Here is a 19,089-nt window from a genome sequence, read left to right on the forward strand (position 1 = left end):
ATCCTTTGTTTGCAAATCACTATATGTATTTAATTAGCTTCTTAATTTGTTTGTTAACAAAGTATAAGTAACTGGGAAAAGGCCATTAATAGTACAGGCTTTGATAAGAGCACATAAAAAATATGAGTATAATGTGAAAAATATTAGTGCAAAGCAAAAATTCTACAATGTGAGCATAGAAACAGAACTGTACTCTTAAGGTGCACAGACTAGAACAATAATAGACAGTATCTTAATAAGCAGTTTGTATAAGAATTCTCTACAACTCACCTGTGTCACACTCCATGCAAGTAAACTGTGTAAGTAAAAATCATCAGAATACATATCCATAGCAACTGTGGATGACAATTCAAAAAAAAAAAAAAACTTTTTTTGGAGGCAGACAACCCCCCCCCCAATCCTGATATTCTCCATGAGGTGGGGCTTCAAACCCATGTGCCCTTCCAAACTATCTCCATGGCTGTAAAGCACCGGGAAAAAGATAAAACATCTACAATGGTGAAATGTATCTCACACAACATTATTCTTACAGAAGTGCCAATATATGTGTGCGTGTGTGTGTGTGTGTGTGTGTGTGTGTGTGTGTGTGTGTGTGTAAATCATTGTGGTAGATGCATTTTTTGATAAGTCTGAATAATCCAGTTTACTTGCAAGGAGTTGCATTTCATCAACTCATAATTTTGCCATTTGTAAGATGAATTTATATTATCAGATATTGCTGATAATGGATGGAGAGAGTCATAAGCAGTATCTTCTTACCTTTTAACTACATAATCATACATTATGTCTGTATGAAATAGCAAAATGAAGCAAGCTAAAAAATGATATGTCTAAAATATGTGTATTATATTTAGAAGATTTGGTACAAATATATATTTCTTGCAGGTAGGCCATAGTAGAGTAATACTAAAAAAGTGGACAATAGTGATGGTGGAAGTAAAATAAAGAAACTAAATAAAATTGTTAAGAGAAATAGTTATAGTGTAGTAAGAAAGGAACTAAGTCAACATAACTAAGTAAAAGATGAAAAATAGAGACAAGCTAAACTGAAGGTGATAAGATCAGTAAAGTTGGGAGAATGGCCTAATTGTTAAGGTGTTTGCCTTAGAAACACAAGGTGCAGTGTTTGAGTCTCACAAGGGATAATTAGCTAGACTTACAAAAGCTCACAAGGGCAGTTAGCCTAGTACTAATCTATGAATCTGACAGTCACAGGGAGAAGTAAACTCTCGGTTAACCAGTAGCCATGGGGATTGGTAGATGATGGATAACTGTAGTTTATGGTTGCTTGAGAGTTACTATTAAAAATAGGCCTGGCTAATACTGTACTCTGTACCATTTGTTTGGTTTGACTTGTTCTTAAATTGGGAAGTGAGAGCATGTATTTTTATCTTCCTTTTTAAAACTCTAAAAATGTAAGATATGTTTTTGTGTGTGTGTGTGGGGGGGGCAGAAAATGCAACACTTGAAAATTGTAATGCATTTCTTCAATTATTTTTTTCTGGTTGCTTGAGTACCGGTTAATTAAGAGTTTACTGTATAGCTGATGTGTCATATTGTTATAGAGGGAACATTTTTAAGCTTTGCAGAGTACAAATTTAAGAGAAAGAAAATATAAGGTAATACTGGCAAGCAATTTATAGAGTTTTATTGAATACCAAAGTCTGAAAATAGTAGTAATAAAGTATTTGAAGATTACTTATTACATATTAAAATCTGCAATGAATTTCAGTAGTAATGGGATCCGTTCTTTTCATTTTTCTGTCATTTCTTTATTTATTTATTTTTGTTTCCTTACAGGAGTATCTGGATGTCCTTGGAAGACCGATGGTTTTAGCTGGAGAAAAGGCCAAACAAATACAGTGGACTAATGTGTACTTGGATGCACTGGTAAGGTACCATTTTATCATTAAATGGATGTGAATGAAGATCTGCTTTGTTTGTAGTGCTATAAATCTGACTTATAACAGAAACAGTGCATGCCTGGTACTGTGGTCCCTTCACTTTGGAAGAAAACGAAAGCTTCTTCTCAGGTGCAAATCTGATAATTACACCCTGGTAATTAGTTGGTCTCAAGAAAAGCTAGCATACGACTGTCTTTTTTTCAGTCTCTTTTCTCCTCATTGTCTGCTAAGTTTCATTTCCCCATTTTTTTCATACTAACGTTTAGCATAAGGAAGGTCTATCATCCATGCAGTAATCAGGATTTCTGACTAACTTTACTCCCTATTAAACCCTTAGCAGCCAGGGCATGCCTATTTCTGATAATGCAAACCCTTTAACTTTTTGTGACCATATACTTTACACAGTACCTGCCTCAGTGGGAAGATATTTGTTAGTGAGTGCTTCTCCATGGCCCTTATTCTGTGTTGCTGTAAAACCCAGCCCTCACTCAGTATCAGTCTTGCTGTAAACTATGCAGTTCCCATCTTCCACCCCGCTTAGCTCCTCAAGTCACTAATCAGTCCTGGGTCATTTGGAGTATAGTTATGACTTTATTTCATTGTGTCATGGATCTAGTTATATTTTGGTCATTCAATTTCTTAGTAACATAATTCAAGTTAGTAACACTTATAAAGAGGCATATGCATATACTTCATTCTTTATACACCATTCATTTCTTATGTATCATATATAATTATACATAGTGACTAGAAGTAATGCATGCATAGGCTCTTCAAGTCAGTAAATATTACATATTTATTCATTTTTATGAGGTACTATTTATTCAGCAACAAAAAATTGCATATTGTGTATTGCTACATGATAAAAGTAGTAGTCAGGAGTCAAACTACGTGCAAGGATATTTCTTTCTTTTTTTTTTCTTTCTGTCTGTCTGTACATTTGTCATTTTATTTATTTTAATAGTCCATACTTCATCAAAAATGCTGTACCAAGATATTTTTGGAATGTCTCACTTAAAATCCATAATTATAGCATTTATAATACTTATTGTCATTTCTGCAAATTTTTTGCAGGGACAGTTGGTTAGAGGGGGCTGCTCTATCTGGATCATTCAATCCAGCAGCAAAGAATAGTATGATATATGTAGGTTTAATTGTTACAACAAGGTGCAATATGAACCATATGAAATAGAAATAAAAATAATATGGGCATTAACAGAAATATTGAGAATCACACTGGAGGTAAATATTCAAACTCACATAATCCTCCAGATTAAAAAAAAAAAGAACAAAATGGAATGGTTGTTATGGAACTTGTAGTTGTTGAGGAATTATGTTTCTATCTGTGAATCAGAGATGTACTTTTGTAACTGCATTCGTATGCATGTTGTGAACTGGCTGAGTAGAGTGTCTCTTTGAGTAGCTAGAATTTTAGCCCGCAAACATTAGTCTCATTACTAGAACAGTATATTTTATTGGGAATGCTACTGCAGTTGTCAAACAGGTTAATCAGACGTGAGTACAGGATTTGATAAGTATTACATTTTAATATAATAAGGGCAGAAACAATGCATTTACAGGTGGGGAATTCTGAACTGTATGTTTTAAAAATTAAATGATGCCCAGTTATAAGCTGTGTTTCTAAATCTAGAAGAAAAGAAATGAAAATTCATACATGTGAGCAAAGCATAAGAGCTGTGAACCATGCGATATAGTGGAAGAAGCAGGGAGAGTCATTTGTGACAAGGCTCAGAGTGATACTAGCACGATAAGTAAATGATGCAATAAAGAAACAGGAGAAGGTAGATTTGTTCATGTGCAGAAATAGGATAACAATCACAGAAGGATTTGTGAGTCTTAAAGAAGGACAAACATCTGTGAAGGAGAAAAAAAAAAGGAAAAAGATGAAGTTATAAGTGTTTTCTTCATTACGAAATGTAAGAGGTGCACTGAGATGATTGCCACACATTTTGCAATAGAAAAAAAAAGCCATGGAGGAGACTAAAATACTGAAAATGACCATGCCAAAATGTTCTGATATGTTTCGAGGACATTGCTGAAGTAACTGTGATTTGGAGTTGCTCTAACTTAAAGCTATTGCTTTTAGCAGCATTGCACAGAAATCCAGAGGCAATACAAGCACTGTTAATTTGTTGGCATTTCACATTGCATTGCTTGTGTTCAGAATGGATAACTGGGGTTTTATGGAAGAAGTGAGATGGTATAAAAGTTACACACTTGGAGGAGATATTACACTCATATGGAATTTGTTATGAGTTGAAGATAAGGATAGTAACTAAATAAGAAAAAGTGCTTTGAGTTAATTATACCTAAAGAGTGAAGTCTTGAAGGCATGCTTCAAGGCATATAAGAGCATGTAGAGAAAGGGACTGAGGTCTGGTTTTGTAGCTAAGGTTCTTCAGGTCTGTGATTTTTTTAATTAGGAACCCCTGGGGTCTTCCATCTTGTGTGATACATTTAGACAAATACACATCAATGAGAACAGTGCACTATATAAATGGTCTTACAAGGGATGAGAAGAGCTGGATGATAGCTTCTTTTAGACAGTAGACTGATTTTACATCATCCATCTTGTTGGAGAATGAATATTCTGCAACAGATTGTTAATGTGCATGTAAAGCCTTGTTGGAAAAAAAAAACAAAACAAGTTTGCTGCTTCATAGCAGTATATTAAACTGCCGTGAAGCAGGGAGTAAAGAAAAGCAAACAGATGCCATCTTTATTTATTTATTTATTTATTTATTTATTTATCTGTTTACTTATTTTTTTCCTTGATAAATGCAACTTTGCTATTTAGTGGCAATAAAATAATAATAAAAAGGGTAAAAAAGAAAAACAGTCAACTAACAAAAGTAACTGCAATAGCACTTAAAAGGGTTTGCAGTTTTACTTACACCTTGCTATGCACGGTTTAAAAAGCCTCGTTTAGCAAGGAAAAAAATGATGAAAGAAAAAAAATCCAGTTGAAATATTTGTGAGTGCATGTGTGTGTGTGTGTGTGTGTGTGTGTGTGTGTGTGTGTGTGTGTGTGTGTGTGTGTGTGTGTGCTTCTGAGAGAGAAAGAGAGAGAGAGAGAGACGTGCAAGCCTCTCAACTATTTTACTCAAGAATTCTAATCCAAAGAAACCTTTCATTAACATGGATTATGTGAACAATAAGAAGTATAAAACTATATTTTCTATTCTATTTTACCAATTAGCTGTAATCCTCAGTGATTTAGCAGAAAGTAAAGGTGGCAAATTATGGATGTTCTGCAAGTTCATGTTTTTTGGGTATTTTATACAATGCACCAGTAAAATAAATAGTAAAACCATAGACTTTAGTAAACATAGATAAATGACATGCAACTGATAACATGCAAATTGTTGCAGTCAATATGATTATAACACATTGCTGTAAGTCATTTAAAAAAAAAGTTGAGTTCCTGTCTAAAACTGGCCAACACTGGACACTTTCTGAGCCACTGTGGTAGCAAGTTCTGTAGGTGAGGGTCTTGAATGAAAAATGTTCGGTAACTGGAGGTATCGATTATCTTCTGGAGCTGCTAGCAGACCATTGGAGGCACAGCACAAGATTTACATTGCAGAATAGAGTGCAATAAGCTCCCTCAGATAACAGAGTCCCAAGTTGTGAGTGGAATGATAAGTTAACATTAAGATCTTGTAGATAACCTTGTACTGAAAAGGAAATTAATGAAGTTTGAGCAGAATAGTAATAATGTGCTACTAATAAAACACACCATTAAGTAGCCTAGCTGCAGAGTTCTGTACCATCTGCAAATGATGATGCTCAGTGTTAGGTTTTGTGAAGTAAAAGGCATTATAGTTATCCTGGCTGGAACAGACCAAGTTGTGTGTAACAATCAAGAAATCAGTAATGGAGGTGTTTCACAGAGAAGAAGAAGACTTTGTAACAGCCAAAAAAAAAAAAGTTCTAAGCTTGTTTGCTGCCTTTCCTGTAAGTAGTCTAGTACAGATGCAGATTTGCTGTGTCTAGAACTGTTTGTAAACTTCTGAACCCCCCCCCCCAAGCCTTTCTGTGTTGGAGGGAAGCCTTCTAGCTTATCAGTGGGAGTGGTAAGCACTAAGTAGCCTATCTACCACAAGAAGAGTGGTTTCTGGCCCAGAAATTGTAGTTTATTGGCTGATTGGGCAGTTTTTCATCTCTTTCAACTTTCTGGTTTAAAATCCCGTGCTTCCACTTGTTTCCCAACTTTCCTGTAACTAGTGTAGTCCAGATACAGATTTGCTGTATCCAGAGCTGTTTGTAAGCTTCTGAGTGGTGCCAAAAATTCTGCTCTTCAATTTTTCTCTTAGATCTGCTAGTTCTCTCCTCTCCTGCACTTTTACTAGCTTATTAGTCTAGCACTTTACCAGACTTCTTGCAGCAATTATTGTAGCACACAAAAGTATTACCAGCACTAAACGTTCTACAAGGAAGCAGCTCCAGTACTTATTACCAATGCCCACCCCTTCAGGCATGTCTAAAGGGTCAGTTCCCTGTGCTTTCTCCTATTAACCTGGTGAACTTGGGCATCCTACGGCAATACAGCAACTGCCTCATGTACGTTGACAACTCTCTACTCTTACCTCCCAACACTCAGACTAGCAAGAGATACACTTATATATCCAAATTGGAAGCCATGCACTCTCCAGCCAAGACAGGAATAGCTGGTCAAGAGGAGAATGTCAACACTTGCACCACAGCACATGGAACACATGGCTCACCAGAACACACACCAGCACTGTCTTCACATGAAAACACAATTCACACACACACCTTTGCGGAGGCTCTCAATAAAAATCTACCCAAACAGCAGAGGCCTCCAAGGCAGAAATGCACTCAGCCACCACAACACAACACAACACTAATGACAAGACACATAACACTCCTGAAAAGTGAATCACTCAACCAAAGCCCCTAAGGCAAACCAATGCACCCAACACATTAGTCATAGGAGACTCAATAGTGAGGTACACTAATGTCCCACCCACTAGGTTAAATAAGGAGAAACTAAGAGTCAGCTTCCTGTCAGGTGCCAGGATCCACCACATAATGCACGCACTCAGGTCCCTCAACAACAGGTACAAATATGACTCTGTCATTGTATATGTGGGTGTGAATGACCTGAGACGTACCTCCCTGGACTATATGAAAAGAGACATGGATGAACTCTTGGACTATGTAGACCAGGCGGGTATGACCCTGGCCCTGAGCAGCATCCTACCATCACCCAGAATGATACCATAGTACAAGCAGAAAATGATTAATTTCAACAGTTGGCTAAGTTTCTGGTGTCATTCCAAGGGGATCCAGTATCTGTCTGCCTGGGATGACATGATTGACAGACATTGAGGCTTTACCAGAGATTGTCTGCATCTGTCACACCTGGGCTTCTGGATACTGGCCAAGGCTCTTGCCACCCCTATAGTGCCTTTTTTAGGCTGTGCTCCAAAGACCAAATTACCACCATAACATCTAAAAACAAATGCAATCCGAGGGTCATGCTGCTCAATCCTAGAAGTCTAAATCTCAAAATGCACTCACTTGAAGCACTACTTAAAATAGAGAACATCGACATTTGTGCTCTAACAGAGACCTGGTTCATAACAGCAGAAAGCACCCCTGCACTACCAAGCTATAACTCATTCCACACCTTTCGTCCCCAGAACTTGCACCAAAGCTCCAAAGGTGGAAGTGTTTCCATATTCATAAAGGATGAACACACGTCCAGACTAGTAGCCCAATGTAACACATGAGAGGCTTCAGGTGCAGATAACATTGGGTATGACAGCGATTCAGGTCGTAGCCTGATATAGGTTCCAAACCATGTCCTAAGACTCACACTCTATGTTCCTAAGCACCATGGAGAATATTAGGGTCCAACCTAACACTCTCATACTGGGTGACTGCAACTACCCCTCCATTAATTGGGTAAACTACTCATGTACCAATACACTTGCCCAACATTTCCTGGAATTCATTAATTCTAATGCTCTGGACCAGCTCGTTCTTACCCCAGCGACTGTTGCTCTACACTAGTAGTCAAGTCCTCCTGGTTAGATCCGGCCACAAACGAATCACCTTGGAAATCCATATCCCTCACACCCACCCTAACCCCCGCAAATGTAACCACCTTGAAAAACTTCTCAAAAGCTATCTTTGGGCTCCTAAAAACAGAGGTGGCTAACTTCATGGCACCCATGCAAATGGAAAATAGTTGCATTTCTGCCAAATTATATACCAATGCACTGTATGAACATCTACACAAATGCATGGATCTTGCCATATCCAATAAAACCAAGATGCTCTCCTCCAAAAAAAAGAAAGCCAATCTGATGGTCTCCTGCCATAAACAAACTCTGCAACAGAAGGAAAAAACTGATGCGGAAAAAGGTGAAGTCCCAAGACTGGAAAAACTCTCTTATCAGCCTCGACAAAAAGTTAAGATCCCTCATTAAATCCTCTAAAGCTGGCTATGAAAACAGAAATGCAGCAGATAGTAAAGACAACCACAAGGCCTTCTATAGTTATGTAAATAATCTCCATGGCAATACTCAGATTTGCTCTGAGCTGCTGCACAATGGTACCTCCTAAACAGAGCCAACAGATATTACCACTATACTGGCCTACAGATTCAGTGCCAACTTTACCCCCTTCAAAGGAATGATCACAGTACACATTACTGCTGCATAGGTTAAAACAGCACTGTCCTAGGCCAAGAATACAGCTTCTATGGGACCTGACAATATCCCATCATTTTTCTACATGAACTACAGAGTGAACTGGCACCTCACCTGTGTGCCATTTTCAGTCACAGCCTCACCTCAGGCTCTGTCCCTACCGAATGGTGCATCACTACAATCATCCCTCTCCATAAAGGAGGAGCAACTACAGACCCGGGGAACTATCGCCCCATTAGCCTAACACGTCTGATATGCAAAGCTATGGAACACATCATCATGAACCTAATAAACAAGGATATAGGGAATCTCCAAACTCCAGATCCCACACAGTTTGGTTTTCTGAAGGGTAGATCATGCCTGCTTAACCTGGTCAACTTCTGTTAGTCAGTCACCAGATCTGTGGATGAAGGCAAGGTGTTTCATACAGCCTACCTTGATCTGGTCAAGACCTTTGATACCATTCCCCCACTCAGGAATTATAGAAAAACTCACTAAGCTAGGCATCAACCCCTGTATCACTAGGTGAGTTGCAAACTGGCTCACAGAAAGAACCCTCAGTGTGAAAGTAGCTGACTCCAGGTCAGACTACCAACCAGTCACTAGTGGAGTCCCACAGGGTTCGATCCTGGGTCCTTTTCTGTTTGGTATCTACTTCTCTGAAGTCCAGGCCAACATGAAGGGACTCTGGCTAACAAAGTTCGCAGATGATTGCAAGTTGGGAGCTATTATTAACTCCCCAAGTGATGTTGACATCTTGCAGAAAGGCCTCACTGAGACCTATGTTTGGTGTCAGAACCATGGCCTTAAGCTCAATGCCAAAAAAATGTGTTGTCATCCCCTTTGGGAAAAACATGGTTCCCATGCATTACCATATCGATGGTAGTCCACTGAACACAAAAGGCATTATAAGAGATCTGGGAACACAGGTTGACAGCAACATCTCTTTTGACAACCACATTGCCACTGTGGTCAGAAAGTCCTTCTGTGTGGCACATCTCATTACTAAGGGTTCTGCATCCAGGAAGAAAGAGGTCATTGTCTCCCTCTACTCATCCCTCATTAGGCCAGTCATCAAGTACAATGCCCCATTTGGCATGTATCTCACTAGACACCTGCAATAACTGGAGAGACCACAAAAGTACCTCACAAAGATGATCCTAGGCTTTAATCAGTTGTCTTATATGGACAAATTCAAAAAACTCCAATTATTCTCTGTCTCATGTTGCCTACTTAGAGGTGATCTCAGTTTGACTGACAAAGCCATGTCTGACCCAGCTCTGTTATAAATGCTACATCTAAAGAAATCCCAATCCCTCTGCATCACACACTCCAGAGACCTCAACTTCATTACCCAATCAACAGAACATGCTGGAGGGACAAGTTCATAACCCAGAGATTGCCCATGCTATGGAATAGACTTCCCATACATGTCAAACAGAGCACTGCACTGGCCCGCTTCAACCGAAATCTTGATGAGTGGATGGGAAATAGAAAATGCATCCCGGGATCACTCCAGTGGCTCTACTCGACAGAGGCACTGGGAACTAATGTTGGGTGGCACAATGCCAGGTTATCCTATGGGCTAGGCTTGTAAAGGCTCCAGGGCCATTAGTCTAGTACACCATCTGACAAGAATAACTTCAAGTTCATAGGTCCGTAGGTGAGTGCTGGGCAATCAGTCTGCAGACCATTTCAATCCTAGGCAAAAAAATATAAAAAATATTCCAAATTCCTCTCTAGCCTCAAAGTGGGCAAACAAGATAGATAAGGAAAGCATTTGAGATTGTCTGTCCAATTATCTAAGTTTACCTTGAAGGTGGTAAGGGTACTACTCTGCTTGACATGCAGTGAAATTGTTCAAGAGGTGACGGATTTATTGGAATATGAATTCATCACTCCAACATGTCTTATTTATCTGATGATGAAGGCTTAGTACCATTTATTTTTCAAATGAATTGGAGATCAAACAGGGTTGGATCTTTCATGGCATGAAAGGCTAGACATAGATCTCCACAGAGGAGTCTGTAAGGACTAAGATTTCTGAGAGAACACTGATAATTTTGGTTATGAATCTCTGAGTTGTATGATATGTTTAGATAAATACATGCCCAAAGGTGTGTTATATTCAATAATGGGTATATAAGATAGTAAAGAGGAAGTAAAACTTCACTGGATCTAGTAGAGATGCCTTTGATGGGACAGAAAAAAGGCTTTCTGAACTGCTGTAGAGACACATTGGTTAAATGCTAAGGAATCATCAACTAAAGTACCCATATCCCTTACGACTGTGTCTGATCGGAAGAGTGCATTTTCTATAAGGAAGGTGAAATTGATTTGTTTACCAGTATGAACTATACTACATTTTTTTGACATTTAGTTTGAGACTATTGTCTTTGCACCATTTGTTAACATGGTTTAAGCTGTGTTAGAGGCTGGAGCAAAGATCGAATAAGAACACCCAGTTTACAGTCATCTGTAAACTTTGATAACTATTGACCCACAGTGCTGGCCCGATGGTCTGAGAAATATATGCCATATAGGAGAGGGCCCAATGTTGACCCCTGTAGTACACCTCTGGCAAATGTTTTGCTTTAAAAAGTGGTACCTGCTACTCTATCTGCATGGATTCCATCAGACAACCAATTAGCTACCCAACGCATGATATAAGGACTTATATTCAGATTTACAAGTCACTCAGTAATGCCTGGAGAATAATGTAAATTTTTGCACTTTACTACCAAATTGAAGATTGTTACCACCACACATAACAGTTTGGTAATATGGCAGAAGAATTTCTCAAGGTTGTATTTACTACCTAGGCCTCAGTCTTTCTTTTGTTCAATTTTAACTGATTTACAGTTAATCAAGAGTGTATGGCTTCAAAATTATCATCCAAGGAATAAATACATGTTGTTTCATCTTGTAGGAAGGAAAAATATATGTGAATGTCACCAGCATAACTATGGAATGGTAGCCCCCCTTGTCTTAAGAGCTATCCTTAAGGAGGCATATATATTGTGAACAGAAATGGCTCTGTGAAGGTATTCAGGGTCCTGCAGCATTCCTCAGTCAATGTGGTACAGATAAGAGTTGCTGAGTCCTGAATAGGCCGTATGAGTATGGCTAGAGAGGTTTGAGGTAAACCAGTAGAGGAACGTATCAGAAATACCACAGTAAGTACCAAACATTGTATAAACATTCCTTGATCCACCGTTTCAGATCATTCAGAGGGCACCAAGAAGAGTAACATCTTATAAAGATAATGGTCCCTTGTCATCATGTGGTCATTGACCACTTTCATGACTAGAGTTTCATTACTATGGTGAATATGAAAGCCTGAATGGAAAGGGTCCATTAGACCACTAATAACTGTAGTTGCTTATAGACAACTGTTACAATAATTGTTCCTTGGAATGGGAGGTTAGAGATATGATGGTAACTCTCTACATTATTTAGGTGTAAAAATGTTTTTGTGAGGGTCAGGATAATGGAAGCCTTTTTGAGGGCTGATGGAAATAACTCACCACTAAGCGATATAACCAAAATATGATAATTTAGTGAATCCAGCCCATTAAACTAGCCATTACAAATCTTCTTGGACTAGGATCCAGCACACATGCTGTCAGTCACATAACGGAGATAATAGTAGTGAGCTCATCAAACTCAAGAGTGTTGCATACCAACCAATACACTGTTATTAGGATGGATGGAGTTACTGCACCACCCTTTGTGTCAACTAGAAGAAGCGCAGATCTGATGAAAACAATATTGTCAGAAAAGAATTGTGAAGCAGACTCACATTCTAAACTCAGTAGGCCCAGTCTCTCCACCACATGGGAGAGTTCACCAGGTCAATGAGCTCCAAATACATCTCCACAGATAAAACGTCTCCCTTTTTTGAGTGATCTCTGTTTGATAGACATCATAGTATTCATAAACCTCAAGCCTGTCCCTCCATGGTCTTGTTTGACACCTCTGATGTTTCAACCTACACTGCAGCTGTATGTAAGTGATGAAGGTCATTGTGAAATCAAGCTTCACATCTCTTTGTAGAGACTGGATAAACACAAACCAGGGCCAATAAGTCCAAAGTTAATGAAAAAGATTTCTTATATTCTCCAATAAAGGCATTTGCTAAGTGAGCACCACTCTCCAACAGGAACTTAAGGAACATGTTTGAAAAAAAATTTAATTAGGTGGGATATTCTATGAGACATGAAGTTAACACATTTCATGCTACAGCTGATGTTAATTTTTACTGATGCCAGTAATCCTGTTATATTCACATCAACAGGAAGGTATTCCAAGAATACATTTAATCCATATGTGCTTTCTAAGAAGGCAATAAGAAGAAAAGAAGAAAGAGACCATTCACTGATGCATTTTTTGGCTGTAAGGCAATCCTTGAACCCTTTCAGCCTCTGTATATTTGTCAACCATACTACATGGCATGGGAATAAGTTACAGAACAGGGTACAATATAAGATCTGTACAGAAGGAGCAATTTCCTCCTTGGCATGGCTAGCATCCCTACAAAATCAGATAGACAACACTGTATGCTTTGCACATAGAGTAGCTGTTTTGGTTTCAAGTGAAATTTCGTGACCTGTATGCACTCCAAGGTCTTTTTGTCTAGAATTCTTAGATATATATATATATATATATATATATATATATATATATATATATATATATATATATATATATATATATATATATATATATATATATACACACACACACACACACACACACACACACACACACACACACACATACACACACACACACACACACACACACACACACACACATATATATATATATATATATATATATATATATATATATTGCAGCCAATATAATTTCTGCTCTACATTCATCTTCAGTGTTGTGTGTCAACAAACTTTGTACCTTATACAGAAAAAGCAGGTATCTCTTACTAAAATAGAAATTGCCAAAGCACCATATCTTCCCAAGCCTCTGTGCTGCTGCTGCTGCTGCGTCTTTCGGCTTTTCCCAGTTAGGGGTCACCACAGCGGAACTCCGGTCCGCTAATGATTGGTAGTTGATTTTTACATGCAGAGTTACCAGCCATGACGCACAACCTTCAACGAAGGTATGCCCATTCACACATGTCTCCATGCAGAAGACGCTCTAGCTGAGAATCGAACCAGACAGCGTCTTATTATGAGGTGACAACGCTACCGCAGCACCACCACCACGGGTACATCTTCCCAAGCCTCTGTACAGAACAATAATCACTGGAAATATGTGGAAGTCAGTACTCTCTTTACTGTTGTCATACACAAACAACTGCAAAGTTCACCTGGCTCTGTGGCAGAGAGGGATGGAGCCATGATTTTGAATCAGACCACCAAGGTCTGTTTAGTAGCCCTAGACATGCCAGTCTTGGAGGAACAGGAGTGAAAGGGCATGGCCTATTCTCCTGTCAGAGGGGAAGGAAAGATTGCAGTTACTTACAGAGTACACCTAATGGTTATGATGAACTCACAGAGCACACAGAATGGTTGTGATTAACTCACAGCGTACACCAAATGGTCATGATTAACTCACGGAGCACACCAAATGGTTGTGATTAACTCATTGAGCACACTGAATGGCTGTGATTAACTCACATAGTACACCAAATGGTCATGATTAACTCACGGGGCACACCAAATGGTTGTGATTAACTCAGTGAGCATACCAAATGGTTGTGAGTAACTCACGAAGTACACCGAATGGTTGTGATTAACTCATAGAGCACACTGAATGGTTGTGATTAACTCTTGGAGCACAGTGAATGCTGTGATTAACTCATTGAGCACACCAAATGGTTGTGGTTAACTCATGAAGCACACCGACTGATTGTGATTATTCCACTGTAGACTGTTGGAGCCACCACCTATGTTTGAGGACGAAGGCAGAGCTGCTTGTTGGGAATGTTCGTTGTAGTAACTGATGGCAAACTAGTATGGTTTTTCCACTGCCTGTTTCCTTCTTTCATGCAAGCCAAGCATGTGCAGGCAACATAGGGGCAAAAATAAATAAATAAATGCATAAATAACTCACTCCTGATAGGAGCCTTAATGCATTGCCCCTCCCAAATGACTAATGAGGAATTAATGATCTGATCTGTAAGGGGATAGATAATTTGCAGACACTGGAGTCAAATATGTACCAAAAATAATAAAACTGTAAAGTTCACCACTGGCCTAAAAACAAAGAACTATTACTGTATTGTACTAAAACAGTTACACTGATTGCCACTAGAAAAAAATCTTATACCTGCAGAAAAATTTAATATATATATATTGCACTTTGTCTATTCTGTATCTTTACAAATCCTTATCTGTTTAAAAACTTTCATTTGTGTCTCCAGTGCTTGCTGGCTGTAGGCTATTGTTTTAACTGAAGCATTTCCTCTGTGTAATTGTATTTTGGCTAGTGGGGGCTGGTTCTTTTGTGTTCTTGTAAAAAAAAAAAAAAAGAAAAGCTGTTCTGGTATTTAAGCCCTAACTTTGATAGGGTTTCTGTCTTTACACACAGTGCAGACTGGATAAGTTGTTGACTGCAACTGAGCTGAAAATATAAGTATCTTGATTTTTTTGATTATTTTTACAGATTACTGTTTTTAAAATTTAATATATATATATAGCACTTTGTCTATTCTGTATCTTTACAAATCCTTATCTGTTTAAAAACTTTCATTTGTGTCTCTAGTGCTTGCTGGCTGTAGGCTGGCTGTAGGCTATACTTGGTGGCTTTGCAGTTGCCCGCCCCTACTGTGACACTCCTCCCAGTCTAGTGTCATTAGCTCATTCTGCCTAATACAGAGAGAACATTTGATAAGGCCTTCTGTTCCTCCTTTTTCCCTTTCAAAAAGTAAAACAAAACTTTTTTTTTTCTTTCGCCTGAACCTCCTTGTGTTCTGACTGTGCTTCTCAAACATTTTGGAATTATACAGTATATTTCAGAGCATTTATTATAACTGTAATAGCCTTAATATTGCTACAGCTCAAGTGCTCTAGGTTGCACTGCATCTGAAGTGTTTGTGTGTTTTAGCTGCTTTTCTGTATATATAGACTTTTCTGTTTCTTTTACTAAATAAGCTCTGTAAAGTTGTTTTATTGCATTTCTGCCCGTATTTCTGAGGTTTTTTTGTACTTTTAAAGTTTGTTTTTGCTTAGTTTAATTGGTAGGCTATACACTCAAGTGCACTAGCCGAATTAAAGCATTTACTGTGTTTCTGTACCTAATTTCTGCTACTTTGTAAAAAAAAAAAAAAAAAAAAAATATATCCTTGTTTCCCGCCTTTACTGAACTAGAATAGTCCAGTCTTCAGGTATTGCTGATCTCTGGGCTGTGTCATAGTTCCTGTGTTGCCCATATCCTTATTTGGATAGGAGGAAGCTTCTTTGTTCACCAGTGAGAGTGGGGAGCTCTGAGCAGCCTATCTGTCCCTTGAGGAGTGGTTCCAGCCCAGTGACCTGTAGCTTATGGGCCGTTTTGGGCCATTTCCTATCTCTTTCTAACCCCCTGCTTTAAAGCCAGTTTTAGTGCACTTTTGCGCTTGTAATTTAAAGTTTGTCCTGTTTTTTGCATTTACCTGTTGAGGCTACACACTCAAGTGTGCTAGCCTGTGTTACATATTTACTGCATTTTCCTGCTATTTGTTGAAAAAAAGAAAAAAAAATTATCCTTGTTTCCCGTCTTTCCTGACCTAGAGTAGTCCAAATACAGGCTTTGCTGTATTCTGGACTTTTGGAAAGTTCCTGTGTTGTCCATTTCCTTTCTTGGATAGAGGGAGGTTTCTTTGTTCACCAGTGGCAGTGGGGAACTTAGAGCAGCCTATCTATCCCTTGAGGAGTGTTCCCAGCACAAGAATCTGGTAGTCTATTGGCCATTTTGGGCCAATTTCTAGCTCTTTCAAATCCCCCTGTATAAAACCCGCTTTGGCGAGGTTTTTGCGCTTGTTACTAGTCAGCCAAGCTCCTCGTGGTCCTGCAGAGTGGTGCTAGCAGCAGAGAGGCTAAAAGAGCGACTACTAACCTGATAAAAGTGTTTTTTCCTGCTACTACCTGGGCGACTGTCCGATCTAGCTAAACTGCAAATATTTCTGCTTCTTGAACTGTTTTAAACTGTCTAAAGTTGTTTTTGCACCTGCACTTTTAAAGTTTGTCCTGTTTGTTGCATTTACTTGTTGAGGCTACATACTCAAGTGTGCTAGCCTGTGTTACATATTTATTGCAATTTCCTGCTGTCTGTTGCAAAAAAGAAAAAAAAAAAGTTATCCTTGTTTCCCATCTTTCCTGACCTAGAGTAGTCCAAATACAGGCTTTGCTGTATTCCGGACTTTTGGAAAGTTCCTGTGTTGCCATTTCCTTTCTTGGCTAGAGGGAGGCTTCTTTGTTCACCAGTGGCAGTGGGGAGCTTGGAGCAGGCTATCTGTCCCTGGAGGAGTGTTCCCAGCACAGGAATCTGGTAGTCTGTTGGCTGTTTTGGGCCAATTTCTAGCTCTTTCAAGTCCACCTGTATAAAACCCGCTGTAGTGCGGCTTTGCGTGATTTTGTGCATAGCGCTTCATCGAGCAGCACCGCTTATTTGGGTTTGAGCCTTGGAACTGATCTAGTTCTCATAATAAACACCCTATTCCTATGCTAAAGCCTAGAACTTTCTCACTAAAGCAATTATATAAGTCAGCACTAAAAAATTAAAAGCATTACACCCTCACAAACTCCCCTTGAGTAACTTGTTCCCCATTGGCCCTTTTTTCAATTATAAAGGAATTCCCAATACTATTCTAGCATGTCCAAAGGTCAGTTGTCAATCTCCTCTCCGGTCCAGCTGGTGAACCTGGGAATCTTGAGGCAATGTTACAACTGCCTAATGTACACAGACAACCCTCTCCTCCTCACAACAAATTCCAACACATTTGAGAGATGCAACCATATAGCCAAACTGGAGGCTAAGCTCTCTCAACTCAGTACTGGCGTAACCAGTCAGGAGGAGAAGGAAACCACACTCACTACAATTCCAGTCTCACATAGACCTACCACGACAGCAAACCAAACACATGAACACACAAAAACATACTTGGAGGCTCTAAATAAAAATCTGCCTAAGCAGCAGAGACCTCCAAAGCAGACACCCAAGCAACTGCTACCCCAAAACAAAACACATGCAACACATAGCTCACAAAGCCAGTGTGCCGAACAGTCACAGCCCTTAAGGCTAAACAACACACCTGATACACTTGTAATAGGTGAGTCTATCATCAGGCACACTGACGTCCCGCTCACCAGGCTGAACAAGGAGAAGGTCACGGTGAGCTGCCTATCGGGTGCTAGGATCCGCCACATAACACAAGCACTCAGGTCACTCCAAGGCAAGTACAAATATGACTCAGTCATTGCCCATGCTGGTGTGAATGACCTGAGACGTACCTCCCTGGACTACATGAAAAGAGACATAGAGGAGCTCTCTGGGCATGTAGCCCAGGCCGGTATGACCCTGACCTTGAGTAGCATCTTACCCTCACCAAGAATGATGCCACAGTATGAAGACAATATTATCAATTTCAACAATTGGCTTAAGTATTGGTGTCATTCAAAGGGGATCCAATGCCTGTCAGCCTGGGATGACATGCTCGACAAGCCACGATGCTTCGCTAGGGACGGCTTGCACCTGTCACCCCTGGGCTTTCGGATATTGGCAAAGGCTCTTGCTACCCCCTAGTGCCTTTTTTAGGCAAGGCTCAAAAGACAAACCCACCTCCATAGGTATCACAAGGGATAAGAAACTAAGAGTAATGCTACTCAACGCCAGAAGTCTAAACCTCAAGATGCATGCACTCAAAACTCTCCTTAGCATGGAGAACATCGATATCTGTGCAGTAACAGAAACCTGGTTCAAGGCTCTCAAGAGCACCCCAGCACTACCAGGTTATACCTCATACCATGCTTTTCGGCCCCAAAACTTGGACCGAACCACAAAAGGAGGGGGAGTATCAATATTCGTCAAAGATACCCACACCTCCAGGTTGGTGGCACAGCACGAAGCATCAGAGACTATCCATGTGCAACTAACAGTGGGTAAAACTGCCTTCCAGTTTATAGCCTGCTACAGACCACCCTCCCAAACCCAGGAACCCCACTCGGCCTTCCTGAGAACACTGGAAAATATGAAGGTCTCTCCAAACACCATTATATTGGGTGACTTCAACTACCCAACCATAGACTGGGAGCATTACTCTAGCTCCAACACCCTAGCCCAAAGGTTCCTAGAATTTATAAACTCAAATGCTATGGAACAACTTGTTACCACTCCCACAAGAGGGGAAAACATACTGGACCTGATCATCACCAACATGGGGACTCTATGCTCCAGACCAGAAGTGTATCCCTCACTGGTAAGATCAGACCATAAACTAATCTCACTGGATATTCACATCCCGACCCCACCCCATGCCCAGA

The 19,089-nt window shown here is 39.6% G+C and overlaps 1 protein-coding gene across 4 annotated transcripts in view; it reads left to right on the forward strand.

The window, feature by feature from the left end:
• Positions 1-19,089, forward strand: part of CACNA2D1 (calcium voltage-gated channel auxiliary subunit alpha2delta 1) — a 3,475,830-nt gene that overhangs the window by 2,807,678 nt on the left and 649,063 nt on the right. For all 4 annotated transcript variants that reach the window (XM_044088264.1, XM_044088265.1, XM_044088266.1 and 1 more), the window contains exon 15: positions 1,801-1,890. In XM_044088264.1, coding sequence (XP_043944199.1) covers positions 1,801-1,890 — 90 coding nt within the window. The remainder of the gene's footprint in view (positions 1-1,800; positions 1,891-19,089) is intronic.

This window comes from Protopterus annectens, chromosome 11.part0 (assembly GCF_019279795.1).
Source record: "Protopterus annectens isolate FY-2018-M chromosome 11.part0, PAN1.0, whole genome shotgun sequence".
Taxonomy (NCBI): Eukaryota; Metazoa; Chordata; order Ceratodontiformes; family Protopteridae; genus Protopterus; species Protopterus annectens.